Genomic DNA, 18,897 nt, shown 5'->3' with positions numbered 1-18,897 from the left:
TGACTTTCTCTATTTTATGATCCCACCAGTTTTTGCTTACAGGCAAATGATATTTTTTGCAGATCTTCCAATGCACCATTGTTGCTACTTTGTCATGCCGCTGCTTGTAATCAGTCTGTGCAATCTTCTTGCAACAGCTTACCAAGTGGTCCACTGTTTCTTCAGCTTCTTTGCATAGGCGGCACTTACTGTCTGTTGCTGTCTTCTCAATTTTGACTTTGTATGCATTTGTCCTTAAGGCTTGGTCTTGTGCTTATTATTATTATTATTATTATTATTATTATTATTATTATTATTATTATTATTATCGATCATCGCACAGTCAGCCAGATGTTCAGACTGGATTTGGCATTTTGTCTACCTATCGAGTCCTTACCCAGGACCTGGGGTAGGCAGATGTGGATGTTTGATGGTATTACAGATATCGTCGCAGGATGGAAGCAGTTCCTAATAAGGCCGCCTTATTATTATTATTATTATCGATCATCGCACAGTCAGCCAGATGTTCAGACTGGATTTGGCATTTTGTCTACCTATCGAGTCCTTACCCAGGACCTGGGATAGGCAGATGTGGATGATTGATGGTATTACAGGTATCGTCGCAGGATGGAAGCAGTTCCTAATAAGGCCGCCTTTTGCAATTGACTAATAGCGAAGTTGTCAATGCCAATGGTGTTCAAGTGGTGCTCCAGTTGTTTTGGGATTGCACCCAAGGAGCCTATGACTATTGGTACTACCCTTGCTTGCTTTTGCCACAGTCTTCTATTTCTATTTGTAGGTCTTTGTATTTTGTTATCTTCTCCAGTTCTTTCTCTTCTATTCTGCTATCTCCAGGCACTGCCACATCCACTATCCAGACGTTTTTGTCTTTCTTATCGACAATTGTTAAGTCTGGGGTGTTATGTTGCAGGTGCTTGTCTGTTTGAATTCTGAAGTCCCAGAGCAGTTTAATTTTATTATTTTCTATGACTTTCTCTATTTTATGATCCCACCAGTTTTTGCTTACAGGCAAATGATATTTTTTTGCAGATCTTCCAATGCACCATTGTTGCTACTTTGTCATGCCGCTGCGTGTAATCAGTTTGTGCAATCTTCTTGCAACAGCTTACCAAGTGGTCCACTGTTTCTTCAGCTTCTTTGCATAGGCGGCACTTACTGTCTGTTGCTGTCTTCTCAATTTTGACTTTGTATTCATTTGTCCTTAAGGCTTGGTCTTGTGCAGCCAGAATTAGTCCCTCGGTCTCTTTCTTCAATTTTCCTGCTCTTAGCCATTGCCAGGTCTTGGTATTATCTGCTTTTCCAGCTATTTTTTTCATGTATTGGCCATTGTAGTGCTTTGTCTTCCCATAGCCTCTATTCTGTTCTTCATTTGGTCTTTCTTGAAGGCCAGTTTGGGTCTCTCGTAGTTTAGTAAGCCTTCCTGATAATACTAATTTCAGTGCATCTTCATCATTGTTCTCCAGATATTCTTCCAAAGCCATTTTTTCTTCTTCAACCATCTGATGTACTTGTAGCATTCCAAGCCCACCTATTTGCCTTGGTAGATAAAGTCTATCAATGTCACTGCGTGGATGAAGGGCATGATTCATTGTCATTATTTTTTCTGGTCTGCCTATCCATTGCTTTTAGTTCTGCTTGAGTCCAGTCCACTATTCCAGCTGTGTACCTAATGACTGGGATTGCCCAGGTGTTGATTGCCTTTATGGTATTTCCTCCCTTGAGTTTGGATTTTAAGATCTTCTTCACTCTCTTGATGTATTCACCTCTAATCTTTTGCTTGACTTCAGTGTGCTTGATGTTGTCAGCTTGAAGGATACCCAAGTATTTGTAGTACTCTTCCTCATCCAGACTCTTAATGTTATTTTCGTGGGGCATCTTGATTCCTTCAGTTTTCATTATTTTTCCTTGTTTGATAGTAAGTGTGGCACATTTGTCCAAGCCAAACTCCATTACAATATCTTGGCTATATATACGGACAGTGTTGAGCAGCGATTCTATTTCAGATGATGTTTTTCCATACAGCTTCAGATCATCCATATAAAGGAGGTGGGATAGTCTGGCAGATGTTTTTGATGTTTGATAGCCATGTCCTGAGTTATTCAGTATTGTTGACAGAGGAAACAGTGCAATAACAAATAGTAATGGTGATAATGAATCTCCTTGAAATATTCCTCTCTTGATATTAACCTCTCCCAGCTCTCTCACCATTGATCTGCAACTGTGTCTTCCATTGTGCCATCGATCTTTGCACAAATTTTCTGATGTTTCTACTGACTCCTGTTATTTCTAGGCACTTTATTATCCAATCATGTGGCAGAGAGTCAAATGCCTTTTTTGTAGTCAATCCATGCCACATTCAGGTTGGTCTTCCTTCTCTTGCAGTTTTCCAAGATCATTTTGTCTATTAGGAGTTGATCTTTTGTTCCTCTGCTGTTGGGGCGGTTTCCTTTCTGCTCAGGTGGAAAGAGATTGTTTTCAACTAGATGCTGTTGCACTGCATCAGCTACTACACCAGTTAGTAATTTGAAAGTTGTTGGTAAGCAGGTAATTGGCCTGTAGTTACCTGGTGTTGCCCCTTTTGCTGGATTTTTCATTATTAGGTAGGTTTTCCCAGTTGTTAGCCACTTTTCAATTTCTCCTCCTTGTAGTATATTGTTGAACTGTTTGGCAATGAGTGGGTGTATAACAGTTAGATGTTTCAACCAAAACCCATGCAGTTCATCTTCACCTGGTGCTGACCAATTTTTGATTTTCCTTGCTCTTTTTTCTACCATTTTTGTTGTTATTACTAGTTCTTTCATTTCAACTTCTGTTTTATTTGCATCCACCTCTTTTAACCAAGCCGCATCCTTGTTGTATTTCTTTGGGTTATCCCATATCTGCTTCCAGAACTGCACTGTTTCTTCCTTGTCAGGTACTGACTGATTCCTTGCAGTTTCTCCATTGATGGATTGGTAGAAACGTTTCTGATTGGATTGAAATTGGAGGTTCTGCCTATAGTTTGCAATTCGAGCTTCATATCTACTGATTTTCCTGGCTATAGCTGTTATTTGTTGCTTTATTATTTCCAGTGCTTCCTTGATCTTCCTTGTTTCTAAGTGGTATTTCTTGATTAGGTATTCTTTGGTCTTCTTGTTCTTCAGCTTCTTTTCTTTCATCTGTTCTAGCTTGCTTGCATGTGATCTTAACTTGCTGATCTTATTTTCTAGTCTAACCTTCCATTTTTTTTCTGGTGCACTGTTTGTTTGTTTTTCTTCTTTGTTGATTTTGCATCCCAGGTATTCTGTTATAACTGCAGCTGTGCTGTACATTAGTTGGTTTGTTTCTTGCAATGAATTGGTGCTTATACTTGATATTGCAATATTTGCATCTTTTAATGCTTGTGCTAGCTGTTTCTTTGGAACAAGCTTCAATGCAGGTAGCCTTATTCTGTTGTTTTTGTGCTGTTCTAGATGCTCAGTTATTCTTTGTTTCAATTCTTTTATTTCTTTAGTTAGAGGGTTTTGTTCTTCCTGAGGTAGAGGTGCCTGGTTTCCAAATGAGAACAGTTGTATATCTCTGCTAGATTCCTTCACTGCCAACTCCCCCTGGTTTGCCTCTACATTCTGAATTACTTCTGGTAAGGCTTTGATTTCTTTGCCCTGGGTAAACCTTTGCAGTTCGTCCAATTCTGTTTCTGTAAATACTTTATTTCGTGTTATAAATCGGCGTTGATCTGCTAGTCTCTGTTCTGTTATTTCTGATTCTGGATGTTGTTCTTTCCAGAACTGGTGCATTCGTTTTAGATATCCTCTTCTTGTTGGACTTGATCTGTAGTAACAGATCATTATTTCTTTGTTTTCCATCACTGTGTATCTGCGACGGGTAAACACCTTTTCTTCCAGTAGTTCTGCAGCTGCTGGCCCTGGTTGCTCAGCCAACAGTCCTGAGTCCTGTAACCCATTTTTCACCAGATATCCAGGAACTCCAATATCTAGTGCGGACCTTGTTAACCCGGGCGACGTCCGAGCCGGTATGGCATTCTGAAATTTACGTCTCACCATATTTTTTATGGGAGAGACACTCTTTGTCTGACTCCTCTGATGAGACCTGTCCAGTATGGTTGAACCTCTAGCATAGCTCTCATTATTATTATTATTATTATTATTATTATTATTATTATTATTATAACATCTGAAGTGAGAGAAGCATGAATCTGTCCAATGGGCTGTCTAGAGAACTTCACCACATGTCATGGTTAGGCCTAGTGATGCATCCTTGTTTGTGGCTTACAGTTTACAGAACCACACTAACAAACGGTGCTGGCTTACCTTGTCTTCCTTCAGCCATTTTTCAAGCAGCTGCTTGCGGCCTTGCTGAAGGACGGGACGGCAGAGCTCCAGAGACTCAAATTTGTTGAGCTGTCCTTGGTCAAGGAGGATCCCGAAGTACTGTAGTAAGGGCGAAGCTTGTCCGGCTTGAGCTGGGACGCTCTGAAATTTCCGGATGGTGTCGCTGGTGCGCAAGATGCCCTAAGGTTGAAGTTGGATGGTTAATGGGATTTATGGGTTGTTCCAAGAGAGGAAACCAAGAGCAATCCATCAACCCATTTTTGAATGCCAAAAGCAACAAGAGAGTGGAATTAAGGCCATCAACTCGCAGGAATTAAGTAGATCAGGGGTCTTCAAACGTGGCCCTTTGATGACTTGTGGACTTCAACGCCCAGAATGCCTCAGCCAGGCACGCGTCAATCAAAGGGCCAAGTTTGAAGACCCCTGAAGTAGATAATGTTTTGAAGACGCAGATCGCTTCAAAAATTATTTACCTTGGGTGCGGACGCGGCTACCTTAGCTGCCTCCGCGTAGCTGCCCTGCGCAAAAAGAGTATTAAATTTTCTGGCAAAGAGTTCTTCTGCTCCGGCTAAGTTGCTTCGGATAGCCATCCGCAGGCCCAAATCAGGATTCTGAAGGACGTTGGTGGCGTAGTTGACAATATTGTCTTCTTCCACACAAACAGAAAGGACCTATCAAGAGAGAGCAGGTGAGGAAACGTGACAACTACAGCCAAGATAATGAGAAAACTATCCAGAATTATAACACCTTCAAAAAAAAAATAGGCGTTGCAAGTATATATTGCTTTGCCGTTTTTGATTTGCCGGGCTAGGGAATCCTGTGCCTTGGGTGATAGAATCATAGGGCTGAAAGGGACCTTGGAGATCTTCTAGTCCAGCCCCCTACTCAAGGCAGGAGATCTTATACCATCTTGGCCCATCTTTCTCTCTCTAATCTACCTATCTACCTACCTATCCACCTATTCTGTCTCTCTCTGCTAGTTCTCTCTTTCTTTTATCTCTCTCTCTATTTCTTTCTGCTATCTCTCTTTCTGCTATTTCTCTCTCTTTCTGCTATCTCTCTGCTATTTCTCTCTCTCTCTCTCTCTTTCTGCTCTCTCGCTCTCTCTCTTTCTGCTATCTCTCTGCTCTCTCTCTCTCTCTCTCTCTCTCTCTCTCTCTCTCTCTCTCTCTCTCTCTCTCTCTCTCTCTCCTATCTGCCATCTGCTATCTGTCTGTCATGAAAAATTATTTGGCTGCCCAACTTGCTCTCAGTGACTCCAGGCAGCTTACAAGGATAAAAGCTCAATACAAGAACAGTAAAAAGGCAGTAACACACAACCACTCCCTACTGACAACAATCAATTAATGGGCTTCATCCCACTCTGGAGCCCCCAGGTCCCTCAGCAAAACCAGGTCTTCAGGTTTTGCGTCAAAATAGGAGCCAACCTTATTTCTGCAGGGATGATGTTCCACAGGGAGGGAGCCTCCACAAAGAAGGCCCTTCTTCTGGATCCCACTAGTTCAGGGGTGTCAAACTGCCGGCCCACGGGCCAGATGCGTCACACCGAAACCACACCCAACCCCAGCTCCGGCAATGGGAGAAAACTCTCGATACGTAGTGGCACGTCACGTGACGCTGCGAGTTTGACACCCCTGCGCTAGATGGCCCTCCTTGGGAGACCCATCCATTTCTAGCCTTCCAGCAACCATCTTACCTGTCCCTTTTTATTCACCCCAATAATTCCAGAGGTCGGTTCGTGAGGCGATGTCACAAATATCGTTTCAGCGCTGATTCGGTTCATGTAGATGCAGACCCCGGATTCCAAATCGTACATGTGTATGTAGCCGTATTTGGTGATCAGGTAGATCACGCCGTGCTTTGTCCCAATCTGTTAAATGACGGAGAAGGGGACGCTATTATCTCTCGTCCGGAAAGACTGCGCCTTAAGCCCTAAAGACTCACAGCTTTCCAAGTGAGAAGGTCAGGTCTGAAAAGAGACTGTTTCTTTAGCAGAGGATACCAGCAACATTATATCTCAAGCAAATATATAGATTTCGCATGTTGTACATTTTAATTCAGCACAGTCTTATTGCGCTGAGATAACCCAGGAGTCAACGCAGCAAACAGTAGCTTGTATTAAATGGTGATTTATCTTACACTATCTACAACAGGGGTCTTCAAACGTGGCCCTTTTATGACTTGTGGACTTTAACTTCCAGAATTCCTCAGCCAGCGTGCCTGGCTGAGGCATTCTGGGAGTTGAAGTCCACAAGTCATAAAAGGGCCATGTTTGAAGACCCCTTGATCTACAACACCAGGAACAATACACGTACATGTGCTCATACAGCAGGATCCAACAAACCACAATTACAGCAGGAAATGGAAGGGAGAGAACACATCAGCAGAGCCTTCCCTTTACACAAAGGCTCTTAAAGAGACACAGAGCTTGCTGAGGCATTCCCATCATTACATCTTACATTGCATAAACTGGTTAGCTGTTAAATACCTGCCCGGGGGAGGAAGGGAGGTTATAAAGGGCTGGAGAGGATTTCAAACCTGCTTCCCCTTTCATTTACCTGCATGGCAACCGGGAAGTCGGTCTGAGCCTCGGGAGGGAAAAAGACATCGACTGCTTTTTTGACAAAGGGCTGGTTTCCCGTGGCGGGCTGGCCCACTTCGATGATGTGAAGCTGGAAAAAACCATGGAAGGACAATCCAAATAGGGGGAAAGCTGAACGGCAACTTACCCCGGGGGGGGGGAGGCCAAAGTTTACGCAAAGTCCCATTTTGTTACCTTGCCTCCTGCAGGGCTACGGACCGCAAAGCAGAAGAGGGTGGAAGGTTTGGCGTTTCCTTCGACTTTGAATTCAGCAAAGGCGGCCGCGTGCCCCTCGATGGGCTGGGAGACCTTGCGGTCCACGGAATAGAGCTGCATGGCGCCCACCACGCGGTTTTGCTAGGACAAAGCCAAAAGGTGTTACCACAAAGGGCTGCAAAACCCGTCAATGCGTCCCATGCCCTTCCCGTTGCCAAAGATTCCTCGCCTCAGTGATTCAAAAATGAATTCTTTCATTTTGTTCAATGAAGATGCTTCAGTGATTAACGTATTGTTAAAGCAATCGGCGAGTGGTTAAGGCATCTTAACCGGGTGACTAAGTCCTGGTATTGGCCTTAGGCGTGAAAACTATCCAGGTGACTGTGAATTCTAGTGACACTTTAGTGACGCTGGGCCAATCACCAGGAGACGGCAAGTTCTAGTTCCACCTTAGCCATGGAAGGTGGCTAGATGACTTTGGGACAATCACCAGGAGAGAGTGAATTCTAGTCCCACCTTAGGCATGAAAGCCAGCTGGGTGATTTTGAGTCAATCACCCGGAGATGGTGAATTCTAGTCCTGCCTTATGCATGAAAACTAACAGGGTGACTTTGGGCCAGTCCCCCCCCCCTCTTTCTCTGTATCTCTGATTCTCTCTCTCTCTCTCTCTCTTTCTCTTGGTCTCATTCTCTCTCTCTGTCTGATTGTCTCTGAGTCTCTCTCTCATTCTCTCTCTCATTCTCTCTGATTCTCTTCTCTCATTCTCTCTCTCTCTCTCTCTCTCTCAACCCAACCCACCTCACAGGGTTGTTTTTCTGAAGAACATAGGAGGAGGAAGGCTTATCGTGTATGTTCACCCTCTCCCCAAGTTACTTATAAAGTAAGGCAGGTGGGATAAAAATTGGGTAAATAAAACAAACTCCCAGAGGTGTGCCTACCTGAGCCGAGATGCCGATTAAGAGTAACCACTTTTGATTCTCATCCGTCCTGTAGTTGATGATTTGGCAGCCCGCAAGACTGGCGTGCCGGTCAAACATTTTTTGCGGCAAAGAATCGCCTTCCATGCTCCAGTGATAGACTGCCGTCTCGGTCACTAAAGCCACCGTGTTCACCGAGATCCACTTCCAGAAAATCACTTCTTCGGCCATCGTGTGCGCTTTCATTTTACTCTTCATCTCTATGTTAAAGATCTGGAGGGTTTTCCCCGCTGGTGGGCGACAAGACCGGAAGACAAAATAAAATAAAATAAAAAGAATCACGGATCTCCCAAACATTCCACCCAGATTTAATTCTCCTCTCTGCCCTCTTTGGACCATCTAAAGAGCGCTCCCTTCTCAAGAGGGTTAAGACTGCTCCTTGGCAACAGATGCAGGAAAAGTGACATACTAAGAAAAAGGAAGTCACTCACTTCAGACAGCGGCTTAAAACAAGGTTGAAAGCTGTCTCAGGACAGGCTGAAAGGGATCCGTTCATCTTACCATCTCGAGCTACGCAATGCGCAGCACTCAGGATTCAAAGCATGAATTTGGATGACCCGCTCTTATCTAATGGGAAAACACTTCAACCCCAGGATCATCTACTTCAGTGCTTTCACCTCGCTGCGTATGGAGCCGAAGGCTTAACTATTGATCCTTAAGCAGACATATTCAGAGCTCAAAAAGGATAGCTGGTGAAGAGGGATATACAAACAATCATCCAGTATTTCCAATATCCAATCTAATATTTGAAGGGCGGTCAAGGGGAAGGGGGGTGGAGGGTAACCTATTCTCCAAACAGACAGGACAAGAAGTAACAGAGGAAAGATTATCAAGGAGAAATCCAATTTAGAATGAAGGAGAAATTTCCTGACAGTGGGATCAATCAATCACTCAATCAGCGGAACGACTTGCCTCCACAAGCTGTAGGTGCTCCATCATTGGAGGTTTTTAAGAAGAGATTGGTCAGCCATTTGTCCAGAAAGCTATAGGTTCTCCTGCTTGAGCAGGGGGATGGACTAGAAGACCTCCAAGGTCCCATCCAACTCTGTTATCCTATAATTCTATAATCTACAGACAATTGGCCTCTTTAAGTAACCAACTCTGCCCTTTTTTTTTGCAAAGCCTTATGAGGAACGAACACTAAGGAGGGGGGGGGGAAATGTTTTGGTAATGTATCAGTAGCTTAAAATAGATTTCTTCCAATAATGTTAAAATGCCTCTTTGCACCTCGGGTTTTCTTCCATTTCTCTCTAGCTGTAACCCCACCCACCCTACCCCAAATGGAATGCACTTATTAAGCAACATCCATAAATCATCTCAAAAGTGTTTAAATTAGCCATCAGGTTATAAAATACCCTATTTTGTCTGCATACTGCAAGAACGAAGTTCACGAATGGTGTTTTGATTCAGTCTTGTGGCCGGTGTTGCACGACCACTTCTAAGGGAAACAGCTTTGCGGGAAAATGTGTCACTTCCGTAAGAAAAAGGGAGCCAAATGAAATAATTCCTCCAATCTATAAGCTCTCTGCCTCTGTTGGTTTTCTCTCAGTTATGACTGCAAAGCAATGGAAGGACTGGGACAGCCGGAGAAAGAAGCATAAAGGCTCCCCAAAAAAATAAAGGTCTGGTGAAAAGCTATTCCCCAAGGCCTTAACCCATAAACGAAGCAGTTACGAGTGAATTTCAAATCCCCATCCACTTCTGCACTGGGTTATTTACAAGAGGCAGCGAGTAAACCAGACCCAGATGGAAAAATGGCCTCTTGTAAAATTAACTGGGCTTTCTTAAGAGAAAAATAACAGGAGAAGCTGCAAGTCCAAGAAGCTTAGAAGGCTTTATTGAGGAGAAAAGATTTTAAGTGGAAACCTCCACCCCGATGATCAATTGGGGGGGGGGAACCTTCACACCCTTTTTAACCTTTGCTTTTTAAATATTTTTGCTCCACAAAAAACACAAAATGAATTGGGCAGCTATATAAATTAGATGGATGGATGGGGATAGAGAGGGATGGATAATAGATAAAATTAGAGATAGAGATAGTTAGATAGTTGGTTAGATAGATAGATAGATAGATAGATAGATAGATAGATAGATAGATAGATAGATAGATAGATAGATAGATAGATAGAGGTAGGTAGATACAGATAGAGATAGAGATAGATAGATAGATAGATAGATAGATAGATAGATAGATAGATAGATAGATAGAGGAGAGAGAGAGAGAGAGAGAGAGAGAGAGATGGATGGATGGATGGATATTGGTACTGGGGAATAAACAGCAGGCAGAGGCCAAATTACATTGAAAAAAAAGTGACTGTATGTGTACCAGTCACCTGTTCAACTTTTGGGGTAGCAACAGAGAGGTTCCCCACCAGCAAGGGAGCCCTAAGATTTGATTACGTTAAGGACCAGAGTGGGCCCACAGAATTTAAGGATCAGCAAAGCGAGACAATTTCATCCAGCCTTTCGGCCAGGTGCCTTCCAGCTGATTGTGCTGCAAGTGGCCATTGTATCAAACTTAACCACAATAGAATCTAGCCTCTAACAAGGATTAATCTAAAGCTGCAAAGTACCACAATTGAATGACATTGCTTATCTCGGGGAGGCAGGCATCTGTTCTCTATTCAGGTGAACTTAAAAAAAAACAAAAACGAAACACCGACACAAACATAGACCAGCCTGAATAGGTGGGTCACATCCAAGGAAGTGGGGGGCAAGAAAAGCTTTACATCTGTGCGACAAAGAGCACAAAAAGTGTGGTTTCTGCATTCCCATGCGAGTGTATGGAAATGAGGTGCTGCATTTCCCTGTTTTGTTTAACACGGAGGCGCCTTTTATGAGACGGTGCAAACAGAAAGTGCTGGTGCAAACAGAAAGTGCTGTTGGGGTCACGGCACAACGTAGGTGACATGAATACGAGGACAAGAATGCGCCAATCACTGGGAAATGCCACATGCAGTCCGGGAATGCAATCGGTAGGCACACAACCACACTCTTAACCACCATTCAGAGAAGACGTTACATTTCTGAAAGGCTGGCGTTATTACGTTCGTTGCTTGTGCCATGGAAAAACAAGCTTCAAGCAAAACATACGATGTGGGTTCACCACCGTCTCTATCGGCCCAGAACATCTGCAGTTCATTAGAACAGACCTTGATCCGTGGGTCTTTCAGCCTTTAATGGTTTGGGACAGACTACAATTCTGCAGCTACCGAGGGAAAGAATCTACCATACCTATTTCCCAGGGTTTCCCCTATTTAAGAAAAGAGGCAAAACAAAACAAAACAAAACAAACACCCTGATAAATCTGATGGTACTCTAAGTCAAGGGGGTCTCCAAACTTGGCAATTTTAAGCCTTGTGGACTTCCAGAATTCCTCAGTCAGTCTAAAAACCCATGCTGGCTGGGGAATTCTGGGAGCTGAAGTCCAAAAATCTTCAAAGTTGCCAAGGTTGGAGACTCCGGCTTTGAGTGATCGTATATTTCTCCACTTAGTTACTTCTGTGTACCTACAAACTAACATGTTAGTTCAGTGGTCTTCAAACTTGGTCCTTGTATGACTTGTGGACTGAGCAATTCTGGGAGTTGAAGTCCACAAGTCATAAAAGGGCCAAGTTTGAAGACCTCTGGGTCTTCAATAAGTATTAGCTTTCCTGGTCAATGGACCGATTCGCAGAGGGCCACGATAATTGGAATTGAAGCATTATGAATGCTGAATCTTTGATTACTGTTTTTAGTAGGGCTATTTCCCTTTGCTGCGTATTCATTTATAACCCTAGGCAATTTTTAGCAAGCTCGCAAATTAACAGTTGCCCACACCTATTACATAGCTCAGGCTGATAAATTTCCAATATAATTGATTATCTATAAAATCGTGGACCTCTGCGAGTTTTGCCCCGAATCCCTGGGACCCAAAACCACATTTAGAATCAAGTAGATGACTAGCACACAAGACACCATGCTAGCAAAGGTCTCTCATAAAAATATTTGTGACTCAATTCCTTGCTATTCATTAACTGTACGACGATGGGATGGATGTGCACAGACCCATTCCTTGGTACAGTTATAACCAGCAAGCGGTATATATCCCAAAGGAAGGTAACAAATTTTCCCCCCGCAAATTCGAGCCGTCGCATCTAGATTCCCAATTAATTCCGCCACGGAGATGCCCAATTGCTTATTTTTTTCCCTCTTCCAGATTTCAGTACTTTTTATGAGATTAGACCGTTCCATACTGTTAAAAACATAAAAGTTTGCCATTGTAAAATGAACTCACCGTCTGTATTAAGAATGCAGGAAGAAAAGTACACAATCAGTTGGCAGTGAAATGATTTTATATCTAAAAGAGATTGTGTGCCTACTTGCAGAGGGACATTTTTAAAGTGCGGATCAGGTAGCATCTGGATTACGGATTACTGTGCAAGCCAAAATTGAGCTCTCACAGAAGCAACAGATGTCACTTTGATTTGCTATATAGCTAGAACGGATGCATAATCTAAGCTTTTTTTAAAAAAAAAAAAAAAAAAAACCAAGTACGCTTTCATTAACCAAATGTTAAATTCGTCATTCTGAACCAAACTAACCCACAGAAGTGGTTCTTGGCTGAGCAAAACTTTCTGGAAACTTGGAAATGGCAGCCTCTGAAATCCTCGGGGGGCCTGGAATATCCATTTTTCTAACCTTCAGGTTAATTTTGAATCATTCCCTTTGGGAATTTTGAGCAGGCTGCCCCCAATCCCTTCCTCACAAACCAATTCCACAACTGCCATTTCCAGTCTCTCAACTTACTGTCCACAATTAACAGGCTAAGTTTCATTTTAAAAAAAAGCCTTTTATGCGTATGTTTTTTTTTTCCTATGCACTTTTTTTTAAAAAAAAACATGTCTTCTTTTGTTGTTCTGTTCTTATTTTTCTTCTCCTTTTTGGGGGGGGGGAGTTTGTACAGATGGTCCTCAGCTTACATCCGGTTCGTTTAGTGACTGCCCAAAGTGACAACGGCACTGAAAAAACTGACTTATGATCATGTTTCACACTTACGACCGTTGCAGCATCCCCACGGTCACATGACCAAAATTCAGGCGTTTGGCAACTGGCTCGTATTTATGACGGTGGCAGTGTCCCGGGGAGGTCCTACAATCTCCTTTTACAACCCCCTGACCCGCAAAGAAAATGGGGAAGCCGGATTCACTTAACAACCGTGTCAGTAGCTTAACAGCTGCAGCGATTTACTTAACAACCGTGGCAAGAAAGGTCATAAAGCGGGTCAACCGGCACTTAACCAATGTCTCGCTTAGTAGGAGAACGGCTGAGGCTCAACTGTATTATAAGTCAAGAACTGCCTGTACAAAACTCCCCAAAAGGAGGCGAAGAAATAACGCGGTGAATAATTTTTTTTATTAAAAAATGAACCATACAAAAATGAACAGGGCTAAGTTTCCCTTTCGTGTTACTCTTGTCCCGCGGTTCCATCTCGGGCGAGAACCGGTCGGCCGACGTACCTTTCAGAGCGATGACTTTGGAAGCAGGGTTCATAATGGCGCTTTCCGCGGAGATGGGGCGCCGGATGGGCGTCGTCGGATCGCTCAAGTCCACAATCACCACCTGGGCTTGCTCCCCAACTTTTTCTCGGATGCAGATGAATTTGTCCGATTCCATCGTCAGGGTGCTGAACCCGATGTTGGCTGGGTTAATTCCAAGATTTTGGAGCTAGAAAAAAAAACAACAGCAACAAGAACCGTTTAGTCCAAAAGGCTTCCTCTGTCCAGTCATCTCTTGAGCTCGTTTTTGGAGGGTGGAGAAGAAGAAAAACAAGCCTCTTGAGTTCTAATGGACAGGAATTTCAAACTGGGTCTCCACCAAATGTGATGTCACCTCCTAGAATTCCAAACCGGGGGGGGGGGGAGGAAGCTAGATGGGAATTCTGGGAGATTTAAATGCAGATGTTCCAGGGAGGTACCGAATTCAGAAAGCACGCCTTGCAGAAGGTCTTCAGGAGTTCATTCTTTCTCCAGTGACTTCAATGCTCTGTAAATACCCAATGATTTACCAAAAAGCATACAGAGGACAAATGAAGGGACGTGTTGTGTTTGTGAACTTCTGAATTAGTCACTAAAAGATTTGTACAGGACAGGAATGCAGTAAAGGGCAGAACGGAACTATCTAGTATCTGACGGGGGGGGGGGGAGAAAAACTAGAGGCCGACTTTCCAAATGTACATTCATTTTGCTCTCTTAATATTAAAGATGTTTCGTGGAGGCTGCTTAATAATTGCGCCTAGTAATCTATTTGTAAGTAGCTGTCAATTGCTAAGAAGAGAAAAAAAGGCCAAAAAAAAAAAAAAAGCCCAGACTGCATTATGGAACATCAAGCCAACCAGGAGTTCTTACTATATAGTATTGGCCTTAATATTCAGTTACAACAGTGATTATTTCTCACATCGACAAGCTTGTTCACTAGAAGCATGAATTTTAGTTTTCCATATTTAGGCTTCCTCCCAGAGCTTTTTCTGATTTATGTTCAGGTCACATCCCTCGAATTAAATCAGAACTATTTGTGATCATTTTAAATCAGTATAAATGAGCACTCATTACTTTGGCTCTCCCTCTGTAAAAAATAAGGGATGCTCTGGAATATTGAGTTGCTCAAGGAATACTAAGCTGTTTTTTAATCCAGACTCTGTAACTGACTGACAGTTTGGCTACTGTTATACCGTGAGGTAAAACAGGAAAGAAATTGCAAGAGATTGCAGAAAATATTTTGCAGGCAGGGCAAAACAGTGATCACAGAGCAGTAGTTAACGTGGCACCCCCCCCAAAAAAAAAACCATAATATGGCAACAACATGGCAATTATTTTATACAGTACATAAATGCCCCGCTGCCCTAGCTAAATTGATCAAGATCACCACTCTTAAAGGACATCATTCTGCACATCCTTAACAAATTAAGAGTAAGGAGAAACAAGCTCAAATCTCCATTCAGATAAATTTGGGATCCATCCTCCCTGTGTTATCGTGGAAACAAGGGAGGAGGCAAATCACAAACAGATTTTAGGAAAAAGAAACGAACTGGCAGAGTCGGAAATGTTTAGGAGCAGAGACGGAGTAAATGACGCAGAACCCAAACATTCCAAAAAAGAAAACATGGGATAAACTCTAAATTAAACTTGTCGCGTTTCTTTAAAAAAAAAAAAAAAAACTACTTTGGGTTTGTGCTTTCATCCCAAAAGATCATATGCTCCATAATCGACAAGAATTTTAGACTGGAAAGAAACCCAGAACAAGGCAACATTCCTAGAATTGTTGGTTTATGCTTTCAAGCCGCTGAAAATGCAAAACTTTACATTTTGTACGGCACCCAGAATCACCCATGTGTGTAAATTAGGCGCTGTAGACATTTGCAAGACAAATAATAAATAAAAATGAATTAGGGCTGCAAGGCGAATACGTTTTGTGAATCCGGTAGGACCTATCTCCAAATCAATACGTTTTAGACTCAGGATGGAAAAACAGTTTGGAATCGTGCATCACACCTTACATTTTTCACCTTGAAAGGTTTAAAATACGCTGCTTCTCAACCAGAGCAATCCCCAGACCCCCTCCCTGTGCCTGGATGCCCCCCCCCCCATCTGCTGATGCTACATCTCATTACGGGACCCCCTAAACCTGCTGAAATAAAACTCGCCAGGGTCCAGCAGAAAAAAATGTCCTAAACATGAGACAATAACAGGGGACGGGGGGGGGGGAATTGGAAATGGATGGACTCAGTGGCCAAGGGAGGGGCAGACGGAAAATAATTGGGAAATCCACTTCCGGTTCCCTTGTTCATTTAGCCAATTCTTTTAACTCCTGCCACAAACTCTATTTTGGTTTTTTTTTTTTTTCCACCCCTTTCCTCTTTCAACCTGGGTCTGCCCGGCTGGGCTCTTCTGCCCTCTTTCGACACACCAGCTCTTTAATATAACGGAGACCCTCCCCACTTAAGGGGAAAGGGGGGGGGTCTTTATAATCTGCCCCCTCCTCTGCTAAAGCCCCATCATGGGACGATGCCCTGAAAAAAAGAGGGACACCAAGGGGGGGAATTAACTGAGCTGGGCAGTAGCCGGGTCTTGCTGATTCGGGGTGGAGGGGGGGTAAATGGAAAGTCCAGGAGCTAAAGCTGCTGCACCCCCCCCCCCAACTTTGCAGATCCCAAAAAACCCAGGAGGACACTGATGGGGGCAAGCAGGCTGAACCCCAGCTTCTGTCTCTTCTACATCACACTCCCCCCCACCGCGCCTTCATTCTTGATGGTGTAGTAATGCAGGCCAGAGCTGCTCTCCTCCCCCCTCCACACCCAAAAAAGAGGGGGGGGGAGGAGGAGGGGGAGGGAGGGATCCAGTCATCCAGTGACTCTGCACAAATCTCTGCAATCCAAACTATAAAGGAATTTCTCCCCCCCCCATCAACTCCTCACCTTCAGGGCGGCAGCAGACTTTCTCCCCCTCCCTCAGCTTGCCCCCCCCCGCAGCAGGAGAAGCCATAATTTTTTTTTAAAAAAAAGGGTCCCCAAGTCCTTCTCTTCTTCCCCCCCCCTTTGCAGATGGGTAAAGAGGGGGGGTGCATGGCTATAAAAGAATTTACACCTCCCACCCCCGTCCCTCTCTGCTCCCCCCTCTTGAAGCAATGCAAAAAAAAGGGGCCGCAGAGGGGGGGAGACCCCAAAAAGCCCCCCCTTCCCAAGGAGCAATGCCTCTCCTCCAGACCAAGGAGGGGTGCTTCCCCCTCCTTTGCATCGCCCCCCCAAGAGACTGACCCCCCCTTTGCAAGAAGAGGGGATCAGCCCCCCCATGGGACCCCAAAGAGGGGTCTTTCCAACCCCCCCCTCTTGCCCCTACTAGGCCGCAGCCCCCCTCCAACTTTCCCCTATTTTCATCCCCCCCCAAAGGAGGGGGGCTTTCAGGCAAAGAACAGAGGAAGCCCCCCCATCCCTATGCTTCTCATTCTCACCCCCTCCCCCACCCGCCCCCCCCCATCTCACCTGAAAATGCTCCTGGAACCTTATGGGGAGGATTTGAGCCATGGTGGGGGGCGACGGGGCGGCCCTCTGCGCCCCCCGAGTCTGAGAAGCGGGAGGGGGCGGGCGGGGGGGGCAGAAAGGGCTGCTCCTGGGCCGAGAGACCGGGTTTTGGGTGGGGGGGGCTCCGGGAACGGCCGCCGCTTCGCTGCCCCTCACGCGCGCCCGGCAGGGAGGGGTGGGGAGCCGCTCTCCGCCGAGGACGGCACTGCGCAGGCGCGGAGCTCTCACACTCGCTCGCGCTCTCTCTCTCCCCCCTCCCCTTTTTCAAGGCTTCAGCCCCCGTGCGGAAGAAGATCCCTCCGCCCAACCTGCCCGCGAGAAGCGAAGGGGGTCCTCCGAGGAAGAAATAGTCCCTGAGCCGGCCTTGCGGACGCCTTTTTGCCCCGTCTTTTAAGGAAAGGGGAGCGGGAGGGGGGGGGAGATGGGGAAGGGGCAAAGGCCCCTCTGCTGGGAGGGGGAGAGGAGGGGAAGGGGGTCCTGGCAAAATGGGTGAGGGGCCTCTGACATCCCCCCCCCACCGCCCTGCCAAATGCTCTTCGCATCTTCCCAGGATGATGCTAAAGTCCAGACTTTGTTCTGCAGTAGTTTTTTCTTCCTCTTTTTCTTTCTTTCTTTCTTTCTTTCTTTCTTTCTTTCTTTCTTTCTTTCTTTCTTTCTTTCTTCCTTTTTCTTTCTTTCTTTCTTTTTCTTTCTTTCTCTTTCTTTCTTTTTTCCCCCCTCTTCTTTCACTTCTTTTCTGTCTTTTCCTTCCTTCCCTCTCTCTTTTGTCTTTCTTTTTCTTTCCTTTTCTTCTCCTCCTTTTCTCCTCCCCCTCTTCCTCTTCTCCTCTTCTCCTCCTCCACCAGAGAGAAGCACCAAGCAACCCACCTGGGCAGGCTGGTGCCCACCGTCAACTAATCCCAATGGTCTCCATTGCAAAAGGAGATGTGGCTGGACCCTTCCTGGTGCTTTTGTGTCCCAAAGATGGGATATAATTTTTTTCAAAAGGCAGCTAGACTTTTTTTTTCGCCTTTTACAACAGTTTGCTTCTCATCCAAGAAGCTTCTTCGGTTCTAACTTCTTCTTGGATGAGAAGCGAAATGTTTTCAAAGGAAAAAAAAACGACGTTTTCAAAGAGGAAAAAACCCTCTTAGGAAGCCCAGTTGTTTTTTCAAAACAAAAAACCCAACGTAACTTGGGTGATTGAGAATCTCCATACCGTTCTCATGGTTTTCTCACCACCTCTTCCCGTTAAAGTTGGTGCTCTTCTAAATGCCAAAGTTGTAGCTGTGGCTTCCGGGAACTGTTTTGTCCCACCTCGGCCTGGAGGGCAGCAGTCTGCTCCACCCCAACTCGTTGTCTGCAGGGTTTTTTGTTTTTTTCATTCAGGCAATGCACACCAACACCTCCCAAGTTACGATGCAACCTGCCATGTGTGAAAACACCAACAACTAGACTTCTTCACTAAACTGCAGTTAGAGAGACGTGTGGGACCAAAATAGGCAGCATCAGATCATCTCTGTATCTTTTGTGAAAGCATCCACCGGCTCTAAAATCAATCTTTGGGAAATGTGTTATTTACCCGTAGTGTTGCTGTGAAGCTGCCGTGGATGTGTGCCAACGGCTCTCACGCGTGGCTGACCTCATACTGCGTTTGTTTATCTTACGGCTAGGTGGGTGGCTGGTTTGTTTTTGTTTATTTGCCGTATTTAGTTTATACGGGGAGTCTTCAATTAGCAGCCACAATTGGGACTGGCA

At 44.7% G+C, this 18,897-nt stretch overlaps 1 protein-coding gene across 6 annotated transcripts in view; it reads right to left on the bottom strand.

The window, feature by feature from the left end:
- The window catches only part of CLTCL1 (clathrin heavy chain like 1), a 42,869-nt gene extending 25,600 nt beyond the window's left edge, over positions 1-17,269 (bottom strand). For 4 of the 6 annotated variants that reach the window (XM_039332575.1, XM_039332571.1, XM_039332576.1 and 1 more), the window contains exons 1-9: positions 17,122-17,269; positions 13,604-13,811; positions 12,382-12,384; positions 8,067-8,335; positions 7,108-7,269; positions 6,890-7,003; positions 6,028-6,201; positions 4,805-5,002; positions 4,311-4,511 (exon numbers count right to left, since the gene is read on the bottom strand). In XM_039332575.1, coding sequence (XP_039188509.1) covers positions 4,311-4,511; positions 4,805-5,002; positions 6,028-6,201; positions 6,890-7,003; positions 7,108-7,269; positions 8,067-8,335; positions 12,382-12,384; positions 13,604-13,811; positions 17,122-17,163 — 1,371 coding nt within the window. In that variant the 5' untranslated portion in view covers positions 17,164-17,269. The remainder of the gene's footprint in view (positions 1-4,310; positions 4,512-4,804; positions 5,003-6,027; positions 6,202-6,889; positions 7,004-7,107; positions 7,270-8,066; positions 8,336-12,381; positions 12,385-13,603; positions 13,812-17,121) is intronic. The other 2 variants (XM_039332572.1, XM_039332574.1) reach the window with 1 other exon arrangement.
- Between the last annotated feature and the right edge of the window lie 1,628 nt (positions 17,270-18,897).

The sequence above is a fragment of the Crotalus tigris genome, unplaced genomic scaffold, assembly GCF_016545835.1.
Source record: "Crotalus tigris isolate CLP2741 ecotype Arizona unplaced genomic scaffold, ASM1654583v1 scf7180000024461.5605484, whole genome shotgun sequence".
Taxonomy (NCBI): Eukaryota; Metazoa; Chordata; class Lepidosauria; order Squamata; family Viperidae; genus Crotalus; species Crotalus tigris.
The sequence above is the reverse complement of the archived record's forward strand: the minus strand, read 5'-3'. Positions and strand labels throughout refer to the sequence as shown.